Source organism: Antedon bifida, chromosome 8 (assembly GCF_963402885.1).
Source record: "Antedon bifida chromosome 8, ecAntBifi1.1, whole genome shotgun sequence".
Lineage (NCBI taxonomy): Eukaryota > Metazoa > Echinodermata > Crinoidea > Comatulida > Antedonidae > Antedon > Antedon bifida.
Window position 1 is genome coordinate 9684682 of NC_136233.1, and position 18502 is coordinate 9703183.

At 33.2% G+C, this 18502-nt stretch overlaps 3 protein-coding genes across 4 annotated transcripts in view; 1 reads left to right on the plus strand and 2 right to left on the minus strand.

The window, feature by feature from the left end:
• Positions 1-18502, plus strand: part of LOC144849843 (uncharacterized) — a 98439-nt gene that overhangs the window by 75839 nt on the left and 4098 nt on the right. The gene's annotated exons all lie outside the window — the stretch shown is intronic.
• LOC144849799 (uncharacterized) lies at positions 19-13920 on the minus strand. Its single transcript, XM_078706863.1, has 10 exons — positions 13239-13920; positions 11294-11417; positions 10429-10475; positions 7674-7794; positions 7318-7413; positions 5806-5946; positions 4645-4849; positions 3085-3205; positions 1418-2027; positions 19-978 (listed from the first exon to the last, which is right to left on the minus strand). Exons 1-10 carry the CDS (start codon positions 13628-13630, stop codon positions 496-498), a joined length of 2340 nt encoding a protein of 779 aa, XP_078562989.1. The 5' UTR covers positions 13631-13920; the 3' UTR covers positions 19-495.
• Positions 14324-18175, minus strand: LOC144849848 (transmembrane protein 208-like). 2 transcript variants are annotated; one of them, XM_078706935.1, is made up of 4 exons: positions 18060-18175; positions 17008-17163; positions 16471-16607; positions 14324-15870 (listed from the first exon to the last, which is right to left on the minus strand). In XM_078706935.1, the coding sequence occupies exons 1-4, from the start codon at positions 18063-18065 to the stop codon at positions 15657-15659; spliced, it is 513 nt and encodes a 170-aa protein (XP_078563061.1). In that variant the 5' UTR covers positions 18066-18175; the 3' UTR covers positions 14324-15656. The 2 variants fall into 2 exon arrangements, with proteins under 2 accessions (XP_078563061.1, XP_078563062.1); XM_078706936.1 differs by having other exon boundaries at positions 18010-18161.

Sequence of the window (18502 nt, forward strand, 5' to 3'; positions counted from 1 at the left end):
GTTAGTACAGTGGTACCATACATTTGTTAAAAGGTAGCGCCCTCTTCCTCCCAACCCCAGAATAAATTTTTAAAACTAATAAAGCATCACAAAAAGCTTGGTTAAAACTACGTACAAAACACATCTCATAATATTATTCACTCATGGCGAGTGTAAATAATAAAATATAAAAATAAAATCAAGAAATGTAGATATTATAGGGGCATATATAGGATAAATGCACATTTTTTTTTGGTTTTCCTTCACAATGGAAACATCTTCTTTCAACTACTGGATTAACCTTTCTCGTCATTTTTCGCGTTTGCATAGCACTCGCCTGCATATTGCACACCTTGTTAAAACTAGAATGTATATACAACGGGGTGATTGTCTTGGTGTAGGTTTTACCATGTTTGTAGATGGATCTAAAAACTCCGAACAGGTATCTGTTCACGCAATCTTGCATCACTTTCCGCGTTTCTAAAACTTTCCTTTCATCACACATTGTGCGTTGGATCACCTGTTTGCTCCACTGGCACTGTTCTCTTTTTTAGATTTTCGCTTTGTTCTCTTCATGCTACCGTGTTGGCTTAAAGCGTTATTGGCACCTGCATTTGGAGGGTTTGTTGATCGGTACTTGGTGTTCTGGTGATTTCGGTTCTTGTAAACTCTTGTGGTGACTTGGGTGTAAACGGCTGTAGTGCCCCAATTCGATGCTTCACCAGAAGGATAATCTGGTACGGAACTCGTACTATTGAGTCTCCTCTCTCTACTAGTGCTTTTGTCCACAGGTTTAAATGTTGGAGAGGGCTTTGTTGGTTGAGACATCGTTACTTGCGCAAAGGTTGGTGCATTAGGAGCACCAGTCCTTAGTGCTGTTGAGGCCGACATCGAAGGCGTTATGCTATTTGAGTTACCTTTTTCAATTTTTGACTGTCCTGGTGGAGAATCTAACAAGTCTTTTGAAGAAGATGATGTGACCGATGACACTTCGGAATCCTATGTTAAAAGAAATATATCTATGTTTGTATTTAATGTAGAATATACAATTATAACAATTTTTAAAATATTTAATCAAATTTCATATGTATCTAATAGCGAGCAACTTGCCAATTACAGGATGGATAAATGGATAATTTAACATGCTTAAAAAAGTCTTATTGGGGCTTAGGATGTGGAGTTGAAATAGTCGCGAGATAAAACCCGGCACTCGCTGTCAGGATTAAACCCTAGACCTTGGGGTTGGAAGGCAAGTAAGTTAATCACAAAGCTACAGCTCCACTACCTTTTAGGTTATATCAGAAATAGTTTAAAAGAAAAAAAACATTCACATTTGTGCAATGTTTGAGGGATGTAGTTATGCACCCAGTCCAGCACACACCCTAATTTTCTATAGCTACCTGTAGCTACATCTCTATGTTTGTTAATAATAACTTACAGTATCGCTTGAACTTGACATCATCTCTGGTGTCGACATTTGAGATGACAATGACGATGAACTAGATTCCAAGTCTTGGCAAGTAGGTTGCAAAACAATATTTGCATATTTATGTGTTGGTGAATTTTGGTCCACCTGTTGGGTAACCTTATCATCCGGTAATCTATCTGGCTTACGAGTGCTTTCTGACGGACATGTAGTCCTATTACTATGATTGTTTTTGTTTGGATATTTTTCTAACATAGTCGAATCACTGCATGAATAATGATCAACATTCTTTTCGTTGGACTGATCAGAGAGTTTTGGCGTTGGAAGGATAAGTGGAAGTGTTTGTCTTTGAGTTGTAGGTTTTACAGTTTGACTACGTATAGACGTCTCCAAATTAAGTCTATCGTTTGTTTTTGATGTTCGAGGTGACCTGTCTGGTTCATTTTGGCTGTGACTGTATCCAGCGTGGAAACTGTGAGGTCTTGAAGGAGTTGCAGAACTTGCATAATTTGGCAACTGAGCTATCAATGGAGTTGCAGGAATTTTGTGACACCAGTTTTCATGAATCCAATTACGATATTCAACAAGTTCATCAGTAACACGTATAATTCTCCCAAGGTAGCTGAAAATAAGTGACACCAAATTATTAACAAATATTGAAACCGTAATACAGAAGGAACTACATTTTAAGTAAAACATGATATCCCTAAATTTTCAGTTAACCTTAAATTAAACCCCATCCTCCCGCAACTATAAAAATCCTATAGCTAAAGTTGCAGGAATAATTTTGTATAATTTATACTGCTACTAGGCCTACAAACTTATTAATGATACCATGTGTTCAGGTTTGGCTTTATTCAGAGCAATTACAATTGAAAGAAAAAGCTTTTAACTAAATAAAATGTGTAGGCCTAAAATTGTGACAAGTCTTATGACTTCCTGGATTTCTTTCTTTTATGAGTTCACTCTTTATTATAGCTTATGATTGACATTTGTGTCTCAAATCAAACTCAGTGTGAACCAAATGTATTATTTAAAGCTTCCTCTTATTAAAAAGATGTGTGACAGTGGTAATTGTTCTTTAAACCACTAATCCAACTCGGTAATCCCAAGACATTACAATTACTCATATTTACTTTTAACTACCCACCCCCACCAAAAAAAAAAAAAAAAAAAAGATTGAATTTTTATACTAGTGTACAATTTTAAGTCATATTTTGATTTGGTAATTTTGTGTCACATGGCATTCAGTATTAATTTTATTGTATGGGAACGGTTTTATTGCAGTTAGCTTTTTATAAATATTTAGTGGGATGACTATCGCACATTCAAAATCTAAACTGCCTCATTAAATAGAACAGTTCCATTCAACTCATAAACATGTATTTTGTACAAACGGATATTACACAATGGACATATTTTCTTATAGATATCTCTATAACTTTAGGCACAATATAACAAGTGCCAAAACACACAATAAACAAAATTATGACATAACAGTCAATAGGCGTGGTGACCAATCGCAGAAAACTTTCCTTTTCATGATAAACGCATGTGACTAAAAACCTGTTAAATAAAAAATTGTCAAATATTTTTCATCAAGACTGCTGAATTTAATGAGAGTTGAGAAGAAAGCATATTATATAACTCTTTTTATTTGGTGTAGAAATATAAAGTACCTGTTTCCTTTATTTTCCTGGTCCAAATGCGGAAGCACAGCTCGTGTGAGAACTTTGTATGCATAATCAAATGCACGACGTACTTCAAATATACCATAACAACTTCTAGCAGCATCGCCACCTTCAAAATAAAAACAATGGAATATAATGCATCGTCACCCAACATTATTATGAATAATAATTAGGTCAATTAAACAATTTTTTGTCACTAGCTACTAATGACAGTATCACATATTTTTAATTTTGTTTCATTATTCATTTCATCAACAATAATGTGTAACGATAAAGTTGATTATTAGGAACTGCTAAAAAGTTGTGCCTCCTTGCTTTCTAAATTCTGGACAAGCCTTTGCTGTTACTGTTAGTGCACATTTTTGTAAGTTGGCTCACTTCTTAATATTACTATACTAGAATATTTTATAAATTCTGCATTGACGAATTTAATGTGTATATATTTCTTACAGAAAAATTGGATGGAAGAAGAAGGATGCCAGTCAAAAACAATAGCAAGATGAGAGGAAATGTGGTTATTTGAAACCATTTTAAATCATTCACAAACACAAGGCTAGTAATTAAATTGAGCATATACAATCTGCAGGAGCCTAGACAGGTTGTGACTAGGTCAAGGTCATGTACAGTAGTGTATTTCATTTGTACTCATATATGCTAATTAGCTGACCATTATAATTGGCAAACAAATATTACTGTATACCTTATACGGTTTGTTTCATTTCATTCCTAATTGCTAACTTATTATATTACTGTGTCAATAAGCAAAATGAAATTGGGAGTGTTTAGATATTTAGTAGTTTTTCATTCATTTTGTATTTCTGATTTCTTTCTAATTCTACAGTGTTGTTTCAATTTGTTATAAGTGTATGGATGTTTGTATTGTATTATTGAGTTAATTATTTATTATTAGTATAAAATTGTATTTTCATCCCTTTTATATTGTTGTTGAATAATTAATAGCAATTCTATTCCAATTTAAGTAATTACCAGAAAGTTCTAATATGATTTTGATTAAAATCTGACAAATAAATTAATCTGGGTATGACAGAACTACAATTGGTTATTATATTAAGTTTATTAATACAAAGAACGCATCCATACATATTATGGTATATCAAAATGACCACAATAGTACTGGGAATGCTAGTTTAAATTATGAAGTAAGTGTCTATTTACCAGCTTATAATATATGTACAATGTTAAAGCCACTTTCAATACTAGACAACATCAGGCTAGGCATATATCTAGCATAAGATGTTCGGTCATACGTTACTGCTGTTTACCAGCTAGGCCTACAAAACTAAGCCTAGCAAGATCGTCCATGGGAGGACATTAGACGCTCTCTCTTTTTATCATATTGAACACTAAAACGTACATTTAAAACAACAAATGACATGGTTTAATGTTTTTAGAGTAATATGCATTATTTTTACAAAACGTCAACAATTTTAGGGATAGTGTCTCTGTCTAAATAATTTGTAAAAACACCACCTGCATCGTACACAATTTTTAAATGTAGGCCTAATACAAAATTAAACATGCACGTACCTGAAGTGCTAACTGGGTCATCTATACATAATAAAGACGGCATGAATCCATTGGTTGAATTCAATTGCATTTCTTCTTTTGAGAAGTAGCTGCCGCCATCTGTAACTCTTATGCCAGTTTTCAAGTAGTTGAAGTGCAGACCATACAACTCAAAGAATTCTATGAGTAAGACACCCAGGTTGGTGGGTTTAGGTTCTGCATGTTGCTGATAATAAGAGAAAAAATTCATTATTACTTAAATATTTTTATGTTGATATACAGTTTGCGGTACACCAGATATATACTTCTACTTCTCGACGTTTTGATCAATATACCTTAATTGTCCTCAGGAGTGAGAATACTGAAATATTTTTAAATTTTACCAAAAACTTCCCTAAAAATGCAAACATGCTTAAATTCCTGTATAGCTAACAAGTACCATGTACATGGGAGGCCTGTTTTAAGATTCCTTGTCTGTTTTAAATGGACAGAAAAAACTTTGTGTAGGTAAGAACATAAACATGATACAAATAAAGTAAAAGAAATGCAGCATAGCAGTTATTTGCCTAACGTGCAGAAATCATGGATAGTTAATACTTGAGTTGAGTAGCCAATACAAAGTGGCTGAAACCATTCAACTGGATAATTTTATGCCAAAAATTGTCATGTTTGACTAAACAATGATCCCAACTGAACTCAAGCATACTAGTAGTCATGACACTATGTATGCCAATAATAGGGAGCTTTCGCAGGAGCAAGTAAATGTTAACGATATTTTTCAATAAAATGCGCAAGCTCCGGCAACTTTATTTCTACAAAAATAGCGTCAATGAAAAACGTTAATCGAAAGGGTATTTTGCGGAAATGGTAAATTTAAAGTTATGTTTTTAATTAAGACAAAAAATAGAATTGTTCATTGCAATAAGCTATTTATCACTCAATATGCAAGTTTAAACATATGCCTAGCTAGGCCATCTAGGCCCAAAGTATTCCCCACAATTTGGTGAATGTTGTGTGCGCGACACATGTGTGGCTTTTCAAAAGGAACTATGTTAATGCAACTGTTCGCCGAACTACGTTTTTATGCAAACCAGTAGAATGTTGGCGTCATCCGGTAAAGTTAACGTGCGAAAGCTACCTAATAAGTCAAATGGCTATTTAGAATCTAGTCTATTTATCTACCTGCAGAAAGCTGACAACCATGAGTATGAGACTGTAAGAGCTGATGCCACCGGTCCAGGCTTCATTCAGGTCTCGCTGTAACAGAAACTGCTTCAGTACTATCACAAGATATTTTAGACTGGGAAAATTATTTAACGACTCCTAGAAAGATACAAACAGAATAAATAAAAATAATAATAAATGTAACTCTATTTATAAAAGAAACAAGATACCAAGAAAAAATTCCAATGTCCAGATTATACTTGGACAAGTTTTTGACAGAGTCATTTAAACTTCCACAAATATGACCTTGAATAACATCCTATTGGGAACCAAGCTTTACAATCTCAATTTTTTTCTTTCATCTGTGTTGCATTTTGAAATCTGAAAATGTTACGCAAACCAAAAGATTTTCGGTTTTTAGTTTTATGGCAATAATGATTCTATTTTACATTTAATAAAATATAAAAATAAATAAATAAAAAAAAATCACTAAAATAACATATCACTACTTCAGAATGTTAATTTTTATTTGCGATTTTTTAAGAGAGGCACATGATTGGTTATTTATTTAAAGAGATTAGCCAAACGCTAACAAATTTATTTGAACACACAAAATGCTGATAATAAGTGGTTATGTACACAATGTAAACTCTGGTTTTTCCAATCGGAATTTCCAAAAATTGATTATGAAATGATAAAGGAAATTGCTGAAGGCCTTTTTTGAGTGTACTGTAACCATTGAAATTTAATCAAATGTAATATTAATAATATAAAAAGGTCATAACGATTAGAAAAATAACACTTCAAAAATGAATCAGATTTTTTGGTCTTGGTAAATTGGTAAACCCAAAAACGGATACCAATAACCATAGTTGTGGTTATTTTCAATAAGGTGATTACTATATCTGCTGGATAATTTACAACCAGAAATTCAGGATACTGTAAAATAATTTGTAGCATTCAGGAAGGAACTTGTTAAATCCGATAAATTCACAGCTCTATTTCAGGCGCCAGTGTCATTTATTTCGTTTATAGGAAGTACGTAAATTATGCGACAGGGTCAGATAAATGATTCGTCTGTTGTCGTTGCGGGTTTAACTAAAAGTAGGTGAATGGTATAATGATGTTTATTTACTAACTTCCATTGAAATGTTTACATTTTGCAATATCAAAATCTGGATTCGTATCTATATATTTTAAGATTTTAATAGAATGGTACTATATCATCTAAATAAATATTTTTAAGGATTTTAGACAATTTGCATAATTATCCACTAGCGTGGGTGTCTATGTTTCCTCCATCAAAACGTATTTAAACTGTTACCTTATGATATGACACATGCACCATTCCTACCCATTGAAGATATGATAAAATCTTAACTGTAGATATGAAGTCCAAGACCTGCATGATAACATCTTATCATCCTTTGGATTGGACATTAATATGTGGGTACCATAACCTAATCCATATTCATCAGTTTCCCAGCTTCTGTTCTAATTTAACCTAGTTTACACATTTTCATTTCATACCTGTATCCAAAATGCTCCATCAATGCCAGATCTTCGATTGAAGTTTATGTCCACTTTTACCTTGGTCAAACGGTCAGTCATTTTTACAATTGGTACCTGCAAAAACAGAAAAAACCCCAATTTTGTATTATGTTAATTTAATCAATTCAACATTTTTGATAAATAAATGCAACATATTTTTACTGAACATGAACAGCTTACTAAGTTACCTAAAACTTGGCAAAAAATGAAACATTTTCTACGAGAACAACTTAATCAGGTGTAAGCTAATCCTACAAAATTGGAGTAGTTTTCATGTAGGAATTAGTACATTTTGGTAGACTTTAGTGAATAATGTAAATTAAAGTACCACTTACAGATGCCTTATCCAACACTTTGATGCTATTCTGCTCTCCGACATTGCCCTTCTCCAGTTCAGTACCCAGACGACTGCAAGGGTTTTCTCCAAGCTCACCAAACACCATAAGGTCGATGTCACTAATAACGAAATACAACATTTTGATTATGAAAATGATGGAAATACTAACACTTAACAGTGTATATTTAGTTAAAACCACAAAGAAATATTTCATTTCATTTTAGTAAGGGGTTTGTGTTTTCACGTTACCTACATAGTACTGTTATTTAAATGGAATTTGATCAGACCGGCATTCATAATATCCATGATCACTGATATAGTGCTACACTGATGCTAAGGTCAAATTTGTTTTCCCAAAATTGGCGATTTTTTTTTGCCAAATTGTAAATTTGTTCGTAATTTTTTTAAACCAAACTAAATTTTCGGGTAAATACTGTACATCAAATAAATGTGTAGGTTGTCTTGTGTTTATCTGTTATTCATGATTAAAATACAAATAAAACATACAGTATGATCGCATACAAAAGGCCCATCTACTGACATGATACCCGACGCCAAGGCTGGATCAAGTTCTTAATCAAACAATATAAAATAATAAATGTTTTTGTTTGTTTTATTTGCTTCTTTTTCACTCGTGTGTTGAATGTTTTCGATTTTCTCTATCACAAAAACATCTTCATGCAGCATGTTTGTTTTTTTGCGCGATATTCGTGGAATAAACAGCTATATATGCGTAGTTTGTTTGTAATTACTGCGAATGTCTATTATAAAAGGAAAATAGCGACTCACAAAATAAATTCTCCCTAGTCGGGTACATGTACAGTAACATTAACAGATAACGCTATTTCCCACTACTCGCCTGTACAATTAAGTAGGCCTTTAAGGAAAAAGTTTTTTTAATGGTATCAATTTTATTTTTTCGTTAATTGACAACTCCAATCATCATTTGTGAAAAAAATGAATGGATAGCGTGAGTATAGTAGTGGTCATATGGTATATGTTGATCGGTCCGAATCAAAACAGCGATCACGTTCATGTCTTACTGGTGATAGGTATAAAAATCACTGATGCATTAAATAGGTCATACTGTAACTCCAAGTATGAACTGTAGATGGCGTGTCATAACGTCTGGGCCTGTTCAGCCTTAGTTAATGACCCAGGTAAGTTGGCTTTATGGACAAATTATCACTAGTTAGAACAGGTTACCAACTAACCAGGGTAAATATGTAAGCCTAAACTAAACTAAACTCTTTATCATACTAACTTGGTGGGTACGTATGTCACAAACTAACCCAGTTAAATTACTAAGCCTGAACACCAACCCATATCCAACAGCAGTTCAGTGTTATCAAAACTAAATCTTCTCATTCTGAAGAAATTCTGGCTACAAAATTAGTGTCTATAATTTAATCTCAGTGAAAATGAAGCTGCAGGAATTATAACAATCTTTGTATGTTTTTCAGTATTTATAATAGATTATCAATGACTTTTTTTTTAGTGAATTTCTAAATAAATTTTAATCAAGGAAACATCAAAATGTATTCCTATACTGTAAATTAAAGGACCATTCCCTACAATGTGTGCCGTTTTGTAAAATAATGCATATAATATTACTTTAAAACATTAAACCAGGTCATTACTTGTCTTAAATGTACGTTTTATGGTAAATTATGATACAAAGAGAAACAATGCACTACCGAAATAGCTCGCGTTGAATGTCCGCTCGTTGGCCGTCTTTAGGCCTAGACTAGCTAGGCTTAGTTCTGTAGGCCTAGCTTGTAAACATCGGTAATGTACGAACATCGTACGCTAGCTATAGGCCTAGCCTGACGTTGTATAGTTGCCACATTTATTGTCTTTCTGTTTTTGCCAGACTCCGTTGATACAAATTGGAGGAAACTCTGTATTTTCGCTGAAAAGTTAGTCTTCTATTTGTTTTGGCCACACAAACGATCGAAAAGTGGGTGAATTACAGAAGAAAAACAAATATATCAATTTGCGCGCAATGCATGTTGGGATTTATAGCGGCCAGCAAAAATTATTAGAATCGCCTTATTTTTCATATTTTTAACCATCCCTATAGGACATATAGTATTTATTTTTACATTAAATGTAGTTTGCGACCTTAAATTAGTTCTAAAAAACATAGGGAATGGGACTTAACATAATTAATAATATAAGTTTATAATTAAAGTGGCCTTATAAGTCCTAGGATGAAAATTACAGTGTAATTAAGCAGCCTTCAAGGATGACATGATTGTTTCTAGTCTAGCATTGAACTCGCTCAAGAATGGCTTTATTATTAATGACCATCTATTGTTGTTAAATGCATTCATCGTTTCCTGTGATTAGAGAACTGCAGATTAGTAGAATTTACTAGAATCCGAGTATTCACAACTTCAATCTAGTTGTTTTTGTTAAGCTTTTTGCTGCACAATATCCTAACAAAAAAATGTTTAATACAACAGCTGGACACTGGAGAATAGTGACAAAGAAAAAATCTTACTGGTGGTTTAGAAGAAATGTTGTGTCAATACAGTCTGTAGTTCACAAAATAATTTTATTATGGTACACATTCCGGACAACCTTGGGCTAGTCAAAATATTCTGGTTTTCAGAATGGATTTGAAATATACCAATATAAGATAATTGGGGACTTTTCATTTTAAAAATCTGGTTTTTTTAGTGTTTCTGGTTTGTAAAAAAAGCGTTAACTAATTTGTATTTTTACACTAGAATTGTTTTTTCCTTTACCTTGTTGGTAAAAATAAGTTTGTCTTGAAGCTTCCATAAATTTCAAGCTGAAAAAGAAACATACAATATGTTAATGTTATGGAGGAATGTAACATGGTTTTCAATGTTTTGACCAAAAACAAATTTATAAGTTATTTGTTTCCCTTTTTTGTGTGTTCCAATAGAATTCAAAACATAATCATACACTAAAAAACACATTAATTATTAACAAATTAGAAAAATATGTGAAAGCCACAGTATTAAAAGATGATAAGATTATTATAAACATGTGATAGCCATGAAGTGGTTTTGGTTACCAAATGAAATAACCAAATATGTCTATGACCTCATTCATTTGATGAGGTCATACCATCCAGGAATAACTAATAATAATGGTTATATACTGTAGCGTATAATACAATGTTTCTAAGCGCTTTATACACAAAAACTGTACAATAGTCTACAGTATAGTACTTACAAACATATAGGCCAAATTAGGACTATAATTAATTTTGACTGAATATAAAAGAATAAATAAAACGAGGCACTACTGTATTAAACTTTCTAAAGTAAGGTACAGTACATTCACAGAGTGGCCACCATTTTGTTCAATTTTTTGTACTCATGCTGTACACATACCCTAAACATTTGTCAAATAATACACCAAAATATACTGATAAATGATAATCAATTAAAATGTAGACATATCACAGAAGCAAAACGAAATATCAATCCACATGACATGCATCCTGGAAAATCAAAACAGCCTAGGGCTCAAAATACACAGTAATTTAAAGTAACTGTATTTTTTAGCAAGGTTAAAACCTTGAACAATAGCATTTTCTATAGTCTCAAATTTAAACTACCTATAGTATACAATACACACCTGAGCCTCTGGCCATATACTTCGAACAACTTCACTGACACGGTTTACAACTTCTGATCGCATAAAAACCTCTTCTTTCTTTGGGCTCATAAAATTGAAAAAATCATGTATTTCGTTGTGAAGGCTAAAAAAAAAATGGGAAAAAGGGTATGTTGTAAATAAATGAAAATTAGTTACTGCATATTGTTATGGTGAAATTATTGTACAGTACAATTTTATTCTTTAGTTAAATGCAGAGACACCTAGTGGGGCTCCTTAGACCTGAAATACTTCAAATTTAGTTAGAAGCATGAAACTTGGTATGGCAACTTTTAAGATTTGAGGCCATTTAAAATTTGACCTTTGACCTCAGATAATGTCCGATTCCTCAGAACTCGTAAACCGTACATCCTAGAAACATGAAAATAATGGCAAATGATGCAGAAGTACTACTTTCTATTCATGTTTAATAGAAACATACTGTATGCATTTAACTCCATACTTTAAGAGTTATTAAAGAGTTTGTATCGTAATTCAACATTATACTGGGAAAATTATAAACCAGCCCTCCAGTTAATGGTACAGTATGTTGCTTTTTAGTGAAAAGATTAAATCTAGTATCATACAGTATACACAACACATGAAATATTCAATCTGGTCCATCGCAATACCGTGTTGCCCTTTCTCGGTCTTGAACGTATCAGAATTCTGAGGGGGATCATTCCATATGTTTGACACTAGATTTAATCTTTTCTCCAAAAATCAGCGATCATATGAAAACATACCACCAACTAAAGAAGCCCTGAACAACATGTTAAACCTTATTTACTCTTCCCTGGTTAAACGATCTGCCTATCATCAAGCTGGTTGTGTTTGGGCCAATGTTCTAATCAATTGCCTAAACATTTATCTGTTAAAGTCCATTTAAACAATAAATTGTTCTGATTTTTTTACTCATACTCCTCCCAACCTCACACATATATTTGACGGGTATGGTCCCCTTATTTTCAATGCAAACATCATAATGTTGTATACAATATACTGTATATTTGCTGTAATATTGATTACGAGTTCAATTGCAATGAATCTGGAGGCATAGTTTTCTCAAATTTTTAAAAACAAATATTATTATTAGGTGAATTTACCAAGGCTGGTGTTGTAATAATGACCTCAATTATACAAAACTTTAAAAAAAAATCTTTTTTATTGGAACAATTAATCCTCTAGAGAGTGCAGAGTTTAACATTGTACAGTAGGAGTGTAAATCTTATCTTCGCACGTAACTTTGTAGGCTACAGTGTGAAAAAAAAAAAATTTAACTGAGACTAAAAGTATATCTATCAAATCAGAATGTTATCATGTTATAATTTGTATCATCAAATTTACAATATTTTTATTTTCTGGAAAATGTTTTGATTAATGTTAATGATTTCAGTCGACATTCAAAATATTCAACCAGTTAAGCGGGAAATTTTTTTGGTTCTTAATTGTTGAGTATTGTTGTAGTAGTTACACAGTACATCGGACATCATCATAATCAATGATACAGCATGAAATGAATAGATATACTGTAGTTTTTATTAATGCGTTGACTTGAGTCTAGGCCCTAGTGTATTTAATATTGTTTGTAGCCTAGGCCTAGTGTACAAATGTCCAGCCTACGATGTAGAAAAAACTGTTTAGCATTCAAATTTGTTACTGGTACAGGTCTAGTGCCAAATAATGATTTTTTTTTTAAATTAAAAAAAACCCCAATTATTTCCTTTCAAATTTATTTTACAGTTTTAAATACGGGCCTAGGTTAGGGCTCTTAGTACTGTAACTTTAAGTCTAACCTTTACTTTAGGCCTAGCTTACATAATCATTTTCTTTATTTAAATTTACAGTACATAGGCCTATATTTATAAATTAAACATTTAAAATAAAATCTTTTATTGTAAACGAAGTTGGGAAATTCCAGCCTTACCCAATAACGCCCTCTTCATATCTTTTTCCATTGCTTTTCCATGGCGTTCCGCCCCCTACCAAATTCTCTGAGTGATTCCAATCATAAGTACAGGCTATATTATCTCGTTTACGTTTACTTATATGATTATTCCTACTGTCTATAAGGCTATGTCCGTTTGAAACCGATCTTTTACTTGATGAATCGGCGTTTGATTGCAGCGGTATAAAATCCTGAGAGCGACTACCAGGGCCGGTTTTATTCGAATCGGTGCCTGTGGTGGCCGCTGTGGCAGCGGTCATCTCATTGATTTGCAGATTATGAAGTTGATTGGCACTATCAAAAATTTCAGTCCAAAGATATGTTGCTGGTCCTAGTTGTTCGGGCTGATACCAAGATATACGTGGATCCATCCAAAGAAAGTTGTTTCGGACTGTTTAAATTAAGCTGGAAGTTGAAAAACGGAGTACTTTCCACCTTCAATTCCAGCTGTCCGAGAAACTTCCAAAGATGGCGACGGTGTGCCTGTCATATATTGCGCATGCGCGGTCTTTTAAAAAGTCTCCGCCCCCTATTGGATGGTTAACTGATACAATGAAACTAGCTTTGAAAACCAATCTTTTAGTATTTTATATTATAGGCCTAGAGTAGACCTATAAAGCATTCCCCCCTCAAAGTAAAACCAGAAAGAAAGTGACAAGCTTTCGGAAAACTATTTCTTCGTCAGGGCTAACAAAGTGAGAACTTGAGAGAAAATGTAAAGCAGTAATAAACTGCATGAGTAGATAAGGTACAGACTGTGGTGAATAGTGGGCGATGAATAGCTTTGGCGGGATGGACCACCCTCGTAAAATATTGTTGAAATAAATAAATAAGTACAATAAAAACAATTTATGTACACAACAGAAACAATTTGGGGGTTTCACAATGAACAAAAAACCTGAATCAATTGAATAATTTACCGATGTAGGAGTACTCTTCTTAATATCAGATCTAATTGTTTCAGCATGAAAAATTGTTTGCCACCAATATAGTATACACAATAAATAACCACACATTTTAAATACCAAATGGAAAAAAAACATACAGTGCACTTACAATCATAATTATTAGCTTTCGATTTTATTTGAAATGTGATGCGTCTCAACTCATCTTTAATAATTAGGAAACATTTAATATACAGTTCAACTGTGTTAAATTATTATTTACAAACATTTAAGAGTCAAATACTGCAAATGCGCATATATAGAGAAGGAAATCTATATTTTCGCAAACAAATTCTGTCAAACCTGTGAAGAGTTTATCGCACATCATGTTCTCATAAGTACTGTCTTCTTCAATAGTTTCCTAACGATTATTCAGATTTTTAGAACAATCCAATTCAAAACTTTAAGTCTTAAAATTCTATCTCACAAGATAAATAAGATAGGCAGACATTCAGAATTTTATTCAGTCTATTTTCTAATTATTTTGTTTTTATTATTTAAAAATCCTGGAGCATTATTGAAATATATCCTGTTTACACTCTAACAGAAAATATCCAAACATCTTACTTCTAACAACTGAAATGTCATCCTCATTTATAAACATTGTGAAGAATTCTGTATTTTGTACTGTATACTAAGTACATTGAGAACACTGGAAGTAATTCTCGGGTGGAACTCAAACCCACGAACGCCAGATCACTAGCCTGGCATTCATACCTCTGGACCAGCAAGCTTACGCTGATGGCTAGGGGTTAGATTCAAGCTCAAATAAGCAGCGGGTACTGCAGTGCACCAACTGGATGATAATTTGCTCACTCGCTGCTGAGGTCATAAAACAGTTCTTTTCAGAACTACAAACTTAATATCAACAGGATAATTGTATTTAACTATTGTGGAGTAATTTTGCGTCAGGGAGTTGATCTCACCAATTACTCAACTCCCTAACGCAAAGCTACTCCAAAGTACTTAAATACAACTATTTTGTACTTTCTGTATGAATATTACAAAATGTTTACTGCTTTAACTTCTTTGACATTACAAGGAAAAAAAAAATTTACCATGCCATTATTTTAATATTACAAAATACTGGAATTTGCATACATTTTTTGTGAATTTAATTAGGAGAAAGATCTGTAGCACCACATTTTAAAAAGGGTACTGTTTTGCAATACAAAGCCAGCAATACAATGGCAAATTTGTAATTTGCTTTTCCAATGTTGGATAATAAGTAACTGAACTTAAACTTTAGTGCAAATATCATAATTGTGTTCACAAACATAAACAGAAATTTAGAAGCCAGAGTTTAAGTGACATTTAAAATTACAAAACATACTCAAGGTCCCGTTAAAATTGAAGGCTGATCATAATAATAATAAAGTTTAGTACAGTACAAAATTCTTTCAATCATTACAATAAAATTCTATTCCCTTCTCCATATGCATTCATTCTTGTCTCAGTATCTTTTGTAGACCTTTCTCTCCTTTTTCTTCATCTTCTTTTCATCAGGTTCCGATGGAGCCGGTGCAAAAAACCAAGGTGATAAGAAATTAACCCAAATGAGCCAAAATGCACGAATCGGTGCAGCCAGCCATAACAACCAACAATAATCGGAGAACATTCCAAGAAATTGCACTATTGCTGTCAGTAAAATGATGTCTTTTACATGCCTTAAATAGAACAATAAACAAATTATTATTAGTATTACTGTTATTTTTTTAAAAAGAAAGAATAGACATCCCAAGCCTTCTGATATTTTTTAGTGCTCTTCAGTCTTCCTATAAAGGTACAATTTCTATCGATTGTTTTGGAATTAAAACTATTAAGCTTGTTTATTATAGATGTCCAAGATTTTTTTAAACAACACCCTCTAGGTTTGGATGCAGTTAAACAACTTATAGTTTGGTACCCTCTATGCTTGACTATGCTTATATATTATTACATTTACTGTATTTCATTTTTTTAGGGACAAGGGTAGATTGATGATGCTCTAGCCTCTTAAACAGACAGGAGGATGATCGATGCTGGCAACTATGTCTGAAGTAACCTCTGCCTAGTCTGGCGATCTGATGAGCAGTGTTATGCAAAAAGTATCAATTATTAAAGAATGTAAATGTTGTCAAAAAAAAACCCAAAAGGCAAAAGGTCTTTTAGGCCTCTATGCCTGACATTTTCAAAGTATGAGTGCAATTTATGAAGATCTGTAGCTCTAGTTTTCAAAATGTTCTTAGCTCAGCCCCAACCATAGAGCAATGTTATTCAATACTCACTCTGCCATTCCAGATTCCATGTTCAAATCTATTCCCCCATCTACTAATGAACCCGTTTCAGAAAATGTAGCTTTTGCCATAGTTGATAGAAACTTATAACAACCCAAATAGGTTAATATAGATGACAAAAGTAACACCTAAAAGAAATAATATGATTTTGACGTTGATCATTCAGAAGCATATTCAAACTTTTCTGCATGCATTTTAAAGTCATCGGTCATTATTTGAATGACCATATTAGAAAAATGACAAGGGTTGTCATCTGCTGTGCAAACTGTTCTCATGGCATGCAAGTTTTTAACTTACCAGTCATAAGAAGAAAACAAGTAGTAAAGTAATAAGTTATACAATAAAAATGATTGTTGAGTAAAAGCCAACTCATTGGGAGAAAATTAAACATGTTTAAAGTTCACCTGACCACCTCGTCACGTCGGGATTCAACTCAGACAGCACATATGGGTCAAGAGGTTTCGTCGGGCCTCTTCGTATGATGTTGTCTGAGTTGGCCTTTATATTCATGGAATAAAATATACATACCCAATTATACCATAGAAAAGAATGATAGTACCACAGAAGTCTGACAAGTATATGTAGTCCAGTGCCCACTGACATTACTGTTGCATAAAATTTTAGAGTTTCATTGTTCTCCTGGTATATCTGTTTTTGACCTTTGGTTTTCGCTTTTCCTTTAGGCTAAAAAAGTAAAAGGTAAGTATATTGAAATAGTATAAGAAGTATTTGAAAAGAGGATCATGTAATGATTTTGCAACTACAAAAAATACATTTTTATTTGAGATAGTGGTTCCTGAATGCAAATTGTCAGTCACATTTTTGAAGGAGGGAGGATCAAGAACCAATTAAAAGTTATTTCTGCGCCAAGGGCTAAATTATTTAAATAAAAGGTGCACTACATCTGGACAAGAGAGTTAGCCTAAGTATCAAGTAAAAGAGAGGTTCGTAATACAAATGACATGTGTATAAATAAAATAATAGTCATTGTCTACTAAAATGTTATGATCGACACGGGGCCAAGTCTTCTTCCTAGTTCTAGTAGTACTAGTAGTAGGCCTAACCTACCTAAAACTCGCCTAACTGTATGTCTATGTATAACTGTATTTATCTACAGCCTATAGGCCAAACTAACCTACTGTATGCCTACACTCTGTTGTCTAGACTCAGTAGTCAAGAAGAGAGCAGTAGAGGATTTCGCATATTCATATTTCTGCCATTCCACATGCCATACAATACATACATAGGCTATTTTTAGATTAATATTAACAAAAAAAGAAGGCAATTTCTCCAGCCCAATATGAACACTTTTTCTCGAGTAAAATTAAGATGGACATAGTTTTCTAAACAGCTAGGCCTAAGCCATATATTAGATGTTTCCCATGCCTCCCATGCACGTTGTCATCTGTGCAGGAATGAAGTGGCTTTAGTTAGCATGGTATCAATCAGACCTAGGCCTAGCTAGGCTAGGCCTAGCCTAGCTAGAGAAGAGAGGCCTACATAAATAAACAGGGGAGAAGACAAACGCACCCGCAAAATTATGTACTACATTTTAACAAGGGTAACCATGGCATACGAACCGGCATAGTGAAGCTCTATTCGGATACTATCTTCCGCGGTATAATGATGTTACAGTACCACTTTTCTATCTAGCAGCTGTTGAAAAATACGTGGTCACACCGGTGGTGGTTTCCCATTCAGCACACGCGAACTCGAGTTTTCCGTAACAAATTTACTCAAGCGTATCCAATAAATAAAACAGACACACCTCCAAATAGAATGGTATCATGTATCATTTTTTGTTTCCGTTAAAAATGCGTTTTTGTTTCCGTTTTTGGCAAGTTTATGGGTGAATATACATAAATAAACATTTGATAAAAAGACAATGACAGAGAAATATATGAGAAAGATAATCGTATTATCTCTTTAGATTAATGAAAGTTGTCAAACAAACTCTGTATCATCTTCTGACCTTTGTTTCTTCTGTCAAACTTAACTGTTAACAGATTTTAACTAGTAAGGC

Excerpts from the sequence above, each read along its gene's own strand:
- LOC144849848 (XM_078706935.1), bottom strand. Across the intron at positions 16,608-17,007 it reads CTTTTCTATGGTATAATTGG|GTGTTACTTTTGTCATCTAT; the intron begins GTATGTATATTT and ends TATTTCTTTTAG. Across the intron at positions 15,871-16,470 it reads ATGGAATCTGGAATGGCAGA|GCATGTAAAAGACATCATTT; the intron begins GTGAGTATTGAA and ends GTTCTATTTAAG.
- LOC144849799 (XM_078706863.1), bottom strand. The coding sequence starts at position 13,630 with ATGGATCCACGTATATCTTGGTATCAGCCCGAACAACTAGGACCAGCA. Across the intron at positions 7,795-10,428 it reads AACTTATTTTTACCAACAAG|TGACATCGACCTTATGGTGT; the intron begins GTAAAGGAAAAA and ends TTTCGTTATTAG. Across the intron at positions 4,850-5,805 it reads TGGTTGTCAGCTTTCTGCAG|CAACATGCAGAACCTAAACC; the intron begins GTAGATAAATAG and ends TCTTATTATCAG.